Source organism: Nestor notabilis, unplaced genomic scaffold (genome assembly GCF_000696875.1).
Source record: "Nestor notabilis isolate BGI_N333 unplaced genomic scaffold, ASM69687v1 scaffold1510, whole genome shotgun sequence".
Taxonomy (NCBI): Eukaryota; Metazoa; Chordata; class Aves; order Psittaciformes; family Psittacidae; genus Nestor; species Nestor notabilis.
Window position 1 is genome coordinate 77,880 of NW_009909493.1, and position 9,594 is coordinate 87,473.

The 9,594-nt window shown below is 36.6% G+C and overlaps 1 protein-coding gene across 1 annotated transcript in view; it reads left to right on the plus strand.

The window, feature by feature from the left end:
- The window catches only part of JPH1 (junctophilin 1), a 76,576-nt gene extending 71,734 nt beyond the window's left edge, over positions 1-4,842 (plus strand). Inside the window, exons 4-5 of the mRNA XM_010011735.1 lie at positions 3,814-3,909; positions 4,074-4,842. Of these exons, the coding sequence (XP_010010037.1) occupies positions 3,814-3,894 (81 nt within the window). The 3' untranslated portion in view covers positions 3,895-3,909; positions 4,074-4,842. The remainder of the gene's footprint in view (positions 1-3,813; positions 3,910-4,073) is intronic.
- The last annotated feature ends 4,752 nt before the right edge of the window (positions 4,843-9,594 follow it).

Consider the following 9,594-nt stretch of genomic DNA (forward strand, 5'->3'; position numbering starts at 1 on the left):
GCAGTTTTTGAGCAGTACTGGAGTTTTTCTACTACAGCTTCTTTAGTGCACCTGTTCTAGTCACTCATAGACTGTTCAGACTAATTTTGGCTTTTGCTATTTTAAGCTCTTGCAGGACACTAAAGTCTTATTTATGGTATTTGTCTTAGAGCATTAAATGCTCATTTCATAGATGTCTACAAAACAGGTAGTAGTTCACTACATAATAACCACATGCCGACAAATACTGTTTGATCATTTTTTTAGTATATGAGAAATTCTGCTTTGGGCTGAAAGTTGTGGTTATCAGAAAAGGAAGCAAAATGCCCATAGCAGGCCAAAAGAGATGAGGTTTGCTTCTTTGTATAAAGCATAGACTCATTATCATAAACAGATTACACATTTTCATTTGATCATCATAAAATCAACAACTCAGTTCTTAAGGTGTCAATTTCTTCTGTCTTTGTAGATGAGATTTCTTGATTCAGACCATAGTCCCTAGGATTTTGAGCCTAATTTATCTAATGCTATTGTGATGAGATTGTTATACATAGCCTGACTGACGCATGCATCAATAAAGAAGTCCCTTCCCCCTTCATGAAGCTTGATTCTCGAAGATGGGGCACCAGTGATACCAAGCTGCTGTTTGAGCTGCAGTCCTGACTTGCCATTCAGGCAAAAGCTGTCTTGAAGCTATCAGGATGCTGTCTCAGGATTTATTTCAGGTTCCTATGAAATCCCCAGAGGTCCAAATTTTCCTTCAATAGTAGTAAATCAACTTGATTTCCATGGGTATTATTTTCAAATATGCAAAACATTAGATAGCCAAATCCCTATGAATTTTAGTGGTGTTAGGTGATGATGTCCTTCACAGTTCCTTGCAATTCTTGGTGCAGTGTAATTGTATAATCTTTAGGTGGGATCCTGAACTATAAAGGAACTATTGACCTGATTTTGATCACACTGGTGTCCCTATCAGAATCATAGAATCATAGAACAGTTCGGGTTGGAAGGGACGTTTAAGGGTCATCTAGTTCCACCCCGCCTGCCACGGGCAGGGACACCTTCCTTTAGACCAGGTTGCTCAAAGCCCCATGCAGCCTGGCCTTGAACAGCTTGTATGGGCAACTTGTTCCAGTGTCTCAGCACCAGAGAGAAATATGCTGAATCCAAATCTTAGTGGAAATGAATAGTGTAATCACACTCCTTGTGGAGAGATATGTAATATTAGCATGTATGTGCTGTTGTTTGTCATGAGATTCTGGGAACTTTTTTGCAAAAGAAGTCGTCATTCCATGGAAACTTCATTCTAAGAGTGTTGACACTGACATTCCAAGACAGCAAAACTGCAAGACTCTCAAAGTAGCCATTTCAAGTAAAGCATATTTTATAGCCCAAAGTCTTCCAATGTGGCTTTCATGCATAAATCTCACAATGCCAAATGCATTTGGTGGGATTCCTGATGGGATCTTGGACTTCCTTCACAGTAGAAAAGCAGAGAAGTACCAAAGCTAGCACACTTGTGATTGTGCTAGAAAGAGTAAGAAGAAATTAACTTTGAGTCACACACTATTACAGAAAGGCTGCTTACAGTACTGTGGTCAGAAATGTAACCATATCTGGAGTCACTCTTTCTTTTTATGCCTGTTCTCTGTCACTCATATTCTTTGGCACATAGCAGCTCACTTCCAGTAAAAAGGAAGAAACGTGGTTCCTCTTCTGTTCAGTGACCCGATGGGTAAAGCATACCACTGATTTGAATAACTAACTTGTTATTCAAAATCTCTTTGACTAAGGTAACTTCAAACCTAGTCTTGATTTTCCTAGTGAACATTTTAGACATTCTGCCATTAAGCAAAATGTGAATCTTGCTGCCAGTACCATTCCCCTATGGCAACATTTAACTAGCATCCTGATAGTCTCAATCATTATTTGAACTTGAATTTAAATTCCTCAACATGTGAACAGATACCTCAGATTAGGTGCAAAGCTTTAGCACCATTATGGGTAGAAGTGCTGGTTGGGTTGAGACTCCCCAGACATATAAGAAGTCTTTGACATAACATGCAATTGTAGAATTACAGAATGGTTTGGGTTTTAAAGGACCGTAAGATCGTCTAATTCCAACCCCCCTGCCATGGACAGGGACACCTCGCACTAAACTATGTCGCCCAAGGCTCTGTCCAAGCTGGCCTTGAACACCGCCAGGGTTGGAGCATTCACAACATACTTGGGAACCTGTTCCAGTGCCTCACCACCCTCACTGTGAAGAACTTCTTCCTTATATCTAACCTGAAGTTCCCCTGTTCTAGTTTAAACACAATTACCCCATGTCCTATAGCTACAGTCCCTGATGAAGAGTCCCTCCCCAGCACCCTTGTAGGCCCCCTTCAGATACTGGAAGGCTGCTATGAGGTCTCCACGCAGTCTTCTCTTCTCCAGGCTGAACAGCCCTAATTTTCTCAGCCTGTCTTCATATGGGAGGTGCTCCAGCCCCCTTATCATCCTCATGGCTCTCCTCTGGACTTGCTCCAACAGCTCCATGTCCTTCACACATATTTTGTGACTTTACTGAAGGACTTGGCAGTCCACATCTGGCCTACCATCTTAACTACTGTGTAAAGGTGTTTTCTGGTGGAAGTGTTTAATGAGTCTGTTTCAGGATGAAAGCATGTGATATAATAATGACATGAGCACTATTCAGTAGCTGCTGCAGTAAATTAATAATGGTAAGTTCGTACACCTTAGCAGTCCAGAAATTCTATAGCTCATGTTAGCATTATTGTGAAGCATAATGAACTTCTACAAGGTACACCTCATGTGGAAAAGAGAAAAAAATTATGTCATTTCTAATGAAATATGTGCCTTCTAACACAAGCCAGTGAGACTTAGGTAGCTCAGAAGATTGTTTTCTGCAAAGATTTTTCAGTCAGCTTTTTTGTGATTAAGGAAAGTAATGTCTGAGTTTTTCTGTTTCTACTTACAGTACATGTGCAGCCTTAAAATATAAGTGTCTGCAAATCTTTGTGAAAATATGTTGTAGTAAACCAAATATGTTAAGAGGAGAACAGAAGAATTAAGAATCTCCATCTGTTCAGGACATTATTTCAAGTTGCTCATTAGAAAGCATTCATGCTTAAAAAAATATACCCAAAATTGCTAAAAAGAATTAAAAAGTTTGTTCTCTGGCTTCACAGTTTTCTAACCAATTTTAGCTCTAGCTAGGAAGTACTTTGACTTCTTATTTCTTCCGTACATAGGTCTGTAAGGTGTCAGTGTAAATCAAAACAAGTTTAATTTTGCAGGTGTAAAATTGGTTTTTAACTGTAATGGGAACATTGTTAGGTATGTTAGTGCAATGGTAAGTAACTTTTTTTCCCTTTGATTATTAAAAAAAGGTATTCTTTTCAGTTGTCCTGTCTGGTTTGAAATGGCTTGGAATTAGGGAAAGATGAAGAGCAGCACTTCAGCTTTTCTAATACCGTTCAAGTTCTTTGTTTTGCTTGATTTTAAGCCCATACTGTTCCTGTGTGGATGGGTTTGTTTTCATTTGTTTACGTAGTCATATTTATCAGATGGTTTAATCTCACTGTAATTAAGAACAGTGTAATATTGTGCTCTCACCTGTATTTATCCAGCTCATTTTCACTTACTTAGCTCATCTCCATACCAAGGGTAATGGCTGTGATTCAGGGCAAAGTCTGTATCTTTAATATTTAGATAATCCTTTAGTGCAGGCTCAAAACCAGTGGAAATAATAAAGTTGGGTCATGTTCATTGCTGTGCACCGTGTGAAAGGTTGCATTAATTCTGATATCTTTATTTCATTTTCAGGGCCCTAACTCAGTCATGATCGCCCTGGTAATGCTGTTGAATATTGGTTTAGCCATTCTTTTTGTCCATTTTCTAACTTGATTGGAATTAGGCAAGGTAAGAAAGGTCTTGTTTTCATATAAAATCACCATATCCACCCCACCTCAAATGATAAAGATTTAATTTTTTGCATACTTTTAATGTTCCCTACTTTAATTTTAGCTATGCCTGAATGTGATTCAACATAGTTATTTAATAATATAACTGTTTTGACCCTTCAGTGAAGTCATGACAACTAGTGGTGTTAGCCCACAGTTCTCTGCAGTTGTGTCATCAGCCTTTTAAATGGCACCTGTCATACTCAGACACAGGGAAGGAGGCTTGGAATTGGGATGGGACGCAAGAGAGATGAAACTTGGAAAATTCAGCCAGGGGCCCAGCTCAGTTTCTCTGCTGATGGCTCGTGGCTTTGGGGTCCTCTGAAAGCTGAAGCAAGCAGCCATGTTGGAAAACAAACAAAATAATCTGCTGAAGCAGCCCCGCCACTGAAGTGCGTTGGCTTCTCCATCTGTTCCAGCAGAGTGTGACTAAACTGGAAATGTACGGAGCTGCACTTTTTGTTGATGGAAGCTAACAGCTGCCTTACTATTTTACCGTCTGATGTTTTTAGTGGGGAGATGGGAAAACGACTGCCAGAGGAATGTGGTCAGAGGATTCTGTTGCTGTGGAAGTGATTCCAGCGTTCACTCCAATCTCATTAGAAGAAATAGTTAGCATCATCAGTCACCAGTCTTATTCCATTACCTGCTGCTTTTAACATCTCCCGCAGTGTTCTGGGAGATCGAATTTCATTTGCCTGTGCATGATTCTGTTCATTCGTTGTTTATGAAATTTGATGTATAGCCATAACATAGTGTCTAGTACAACCTGGAGAAAGCTGCCAGTTCTGCCCAGCAGCAGAAGCAGAAAATGAAACCTCTTTTTCTAATCCGAAGATAAAATTCTTAAATTCATTTTCCTAAACCTGAAGAGCCATTCTGCTTTATGGTTTAGTAACTAATATACCATGACTGCAAAATCTAAAGATGTTGATACCTTCCTAAAAGTGCTCAATTGCTTATGCCAATAGCAAGCAAAATTTTTCATAATAAAACAAGAATCTTAACTTGATATCAGCACACTCTAAACAGGAGGTGGAAGATCAGAATAAGCCAAGAAAGACGAAATACAGGGTTTGCATGTTGACTTTTTTTTCCTTCTTTTTTCCTGAGGTATTTTGCCAGCGGTTAAAGTCTTGTCTGAGTACACATTCATGCCAGTGACAGTTAAGCTAGCTAATGCTCATAATAAATTACTATAATTTTAAAATACTAGATTTGTGTTGAATACATTCAGGTAGAGCATTTAGAAATGTTAAATGACTGTGTATCGATTTGATGCCTTCAGTGTCTTTAAAGTCCATTTATAATTTTACCTCAGCATTAAAAAAACCTCAAAATTTTTCATTTGGAGAGTTTGTCTTAAGTAGTTTCACAGCCCTTTGTTCAAATGATGTGATCATGTTTCTTTTTATGTGCCATTATACTGTAATTATTGTACCCTATATTAATCAAAAGCATGCTTATTTACTGAAAATATGTGGTGTGATCATTTGGCAAGTAAATATTTTAATTTAAAGCTGGAAAAAGCAAAGGGCTTGTATTATGGTTTATTTTATCTCTATTAGAAAATCTTTCATACAGTATAGTTTTTGAACCTGTTTGTAAACTTCCTAAGTGTTTGCATGGTTTAATGGGCAACATTCTTACAAAGTACATTAGCTATCTTTGGATGCAGCGTATTAAAGTAACGTAGGTATGGACTGAATATTGTGCAGCGACGCAGCTCCAAGCAGGGCAGTAACACGGTGGTGTTTTTTACAGAAGTATGTTGAGAATCCTGTGTTTTGACCAGTGTGGATAAAGAAGAAAGCAGAAAGAGAGCAAATGAAAATAAAACTTGTATATTTATTTTTTAAAAGAAGTTTAACTTGTGTTTTAAATTTAGGAAAGTCATTTTTAATTAAGAACAAAATTTTAAAAGTTGCTGTATAAGCCTTGACATAATGGACAAAATGTTCCATCCAACAGTGAAATCACCCCGTTTCCTTACATGGAAAGGTAATTTTGTAACTGACATATTTAATTCCTGTTAAATGTTTATTTAAAATACCTTATGCTCTGGAAATAATGGGTAACAAAGCTTATGAAAATGTTTATAAATTTAAGTAAGCATGTTAGTACCATTTATAAATATGTATGATTTATAAGCTTTTTTAAAACAAAGCTCAAACAAATTGTTGGTATTTTTCTAAAATGTGCACAGCTGTATTTTACATGAAAGGCTATTTATAATTGGTTGTTATACTGTACACTACATTTTGGACAGCACAATGAAGCTTGCCAATGTACTTAATAATGTCATTTTGTCTATTTAAAGTTTCTTGCTGTCAAAGAATGAACTCTTTATCTATGAGTTTCTCTATTTATAATTCTTGACCCAAAATGTACAATGTACAGTTTTCACAACTGTATTTGCTCTAATAAAAATAAGTTGGTTATTAATGGAGTTTCAGACTACTTTTTCCTGTTTATTAATTACTTTGTTCACTCTCTGGAAACAATTTTTCTAACAAATTCAATAAACAAGGAATGAAGCAGGAAAATGGGTTAAGTCCTGGCCCCTTTGAAATCATTGTGAGTTACTGGTTTCAACAAAATGATTGTGGGAAACAATTAAAAGTAAAAAAAGAAAAGAAAATCAAGTTTCCTTATGTGTCTTCTTTTATCTTCCACTACAGGACTTTTGTATCTCTGTAAATTTAGTATCTTAAATTATATTCCCACTGTAGGGATGGTTTAATCAATCTTTATTTAATCAGTGAGTGAGTGGTCCATTAGCAGCTGCAAGTGAATCAACAGCTTTTAGATTTCCCTCCTTCTCAAGGTCTTAATGGCTTCAAAATAAACATGAAGTTTGTGAGCCAATATTCCACACATAGAAAATGCGCCATTACAGCTTAAAGCCACCATATTTCCTGAGCTAGTAAATCAGCTGAGAATTTTATTTCAGTTCAGATTACAGACAACTGTACTGAGACCCTAATGTTCAGTTGAAAAGGAGAGCAAGTTTTCTTCAGTAGTTCCTATTTAATGGAAACATATTTTTAGGAAGTAATTGTTGCTGTCTTATTTTTTAAAATAATTCTACCAGCATGAAGCTTAACTTTAAGAGTGTGTATTTTCTGCACAATAACCTACTCTCTAAAGAAAATTGTTGGCTCTTCAAGTAGAGAAAAATACATTCTCAAGAAAAATAAACAGAAATAACTATAATGCCAGAAAATTTTAGTCAAGTTCTCCAAGATGGCTCTTCTCTGACATTTTGTGGTCCGTATTGTATATTTTCAATAATGAAAGTAAAGTTGACATGAAACATTTCTTAAGTTCTATGAATGTAATAATAGGCATATATAAATCTTAACAGCAGCAAGCAAAGGATTTGCCCAGAAACAGAAGAAAATAAAATTTTCATAATCAGCTGAGAAATATGACAGCTTTCAGAAAAACAGCAAATGAATGATGTTGAGGTGCCAAAGGCTGAAGAAAAAAAAATAAGCTGTCATCATTGCTTTTTAGTAGATTTAGTCCTTTCTTTACTTAGTATGTATAGTCCTTACTTTGCCTTCCCATCAGAAAAACAATAGGAATGCGAAGAGTGTGGAATCATTTGCATTTGCTTTCCAAAAGGAGGGATTTTGTTTGAAAGCAGAAATTTCATGACATATGACTACAACTTGCCTTTCAAATATAGACGTATATTTAAAAAATCATTAGTACAACTGAGTGCTGACTTTAAAAGGAGTAACCAACCCTATGAGCATTTGATTAAAAGTCTTGAAATAGTTATTTACATAACTTTTAATGATACATATCTATCAAAAGCTCTGTTAATACAGTTACACAATATTAAAAGTCTGACAAAAATGTGGGTGCAATGATAAAAGCCTGCAGAAATTGAGCTGCAGTAACATTGAGCCTGCTACCTATTGAGCTATAGTAACATTCTTAGTTGTTATTAATAAAACATGGTTGTGAATGGTATCTAAATGGTTTTATTCATAGCTCATTTGAACCACTTAGTCAGGGAGACAGTTGTATGTACCATTCTTCTATGGAAAAGTAATTCAGTAAACAAAGCAAATGAAGAGAAGGGAAATTAAATAAGCCTTTCAAATGAAGTAGTCTTCTCGTTCTCATTTAATATTCACTCAAACAGGAAAAAATAGAAATTATATTAAGTCTGAGCAAGAAGCTGTGTATGCCAACATGCAGTAGCTGAGCCATCTACAGTAACCATCTCATTTTTTTCCCACTGGAGGCTGAATCTGAAAGATAAGAGACCTTACACCTCCTACCATTGTAGGAGGTAAATATAATTAACATACACAACATCTTTAAGAAAAACTGTCTATAGTGTCAGTGGTTTTTAGCCTAGGCGGAAAAAGTAAAAACTTCATCTGCCTAAACAGTTTATGTTGCGGCCATCACTCTAATAGCTGAACAAATCCCTCAGCAAACAGAAAAACATAATAGGAAAAATGAAGCTGGTAACAGAATTGGTTAAAATCTCTCATGTTTCTTCCTTTTGTTTGCTAAAAAGGAAAAAAAATAAATAAAAGGCAGGGAACAGATGGGGTTTTTTTAACCTGATAATCTAAATTTCATCATGTCAGTATTTTTTCAGCTAATCTTTTTCACAACTGCTTGGGATTGGTTATCTAGGAGATTTTAGGTGCAAGCTGGCAGTATCTTGAGTGCCATTTCTCCAAGAGAGAGGTTTTGAATTTTTTTTTTGTGATGGAAAATCATAGGATTTTTTCTGTCACCCTTGAAATGGGTTTAGTTGTATTTTTTCTGTACTCTCACTATTTTTGTAATTATCTTTTATCCTCCACTGCCCACCCATCCCCAGCTCCAAAGGCTGTTCAACTTACTCTCCTTTTCCTCACACATAGCTATTTGTCCCCATGCTTCAGCATCTTACTCCAGTAACTCATGCTTTTTCTGTTGGGCACACTTGTTCGAGCAGCGAGTTTAGCTCTCTGTGGCCATGGAACCCATCTCTCTTGCAGTTTGTCATACACTGAATTGCATGTGTCATGTCACGATTTTCATTTGGTCCAGTTTTCTGCATACTATTGATGCTGGTTTATGCAACTGTATTGTGGTTTCAATCCTATACTCACTGTCTCCAGTGTCAGGACAGTGCTTTAAACATGGTAGGTGGGAACAGAAGAGAGAAGAAAATGACAGAAAACACTATACACACAGATTTCTAATGGCTCTTCAGGATTCACAGAAACCAACATAATGTCATCATGGAGGAAAAGATCTGGTATCAACTGGGTTATGAACTCCACTACAAATGTCCACAGTAAGATTGTGAAAAAGACTGACCATACAGCCAAAGTTGATTCTGAACTCACAAAACCAAGGAGTCCTGCTGAGGGTTGTGATTTACTGGGGAAGTGTGGTATGATGATTTCTGGATTTGGTATACAGTCATGTGGATATTTAGCTGGAATAAATGCATACTCTGTTGGAAAATGGGTTTTGCTCACTTACCTGAGCTTTCATATGTCCTCCTCCATGTCTTAACACTGATTAATCGGACAGCTTAATGGAAATTGAGGCATATACATTTAGACAAGGACTGGGTTTTACTTTCATAAGTGGCTTTGATGTTAATTAAGTAAAGAGC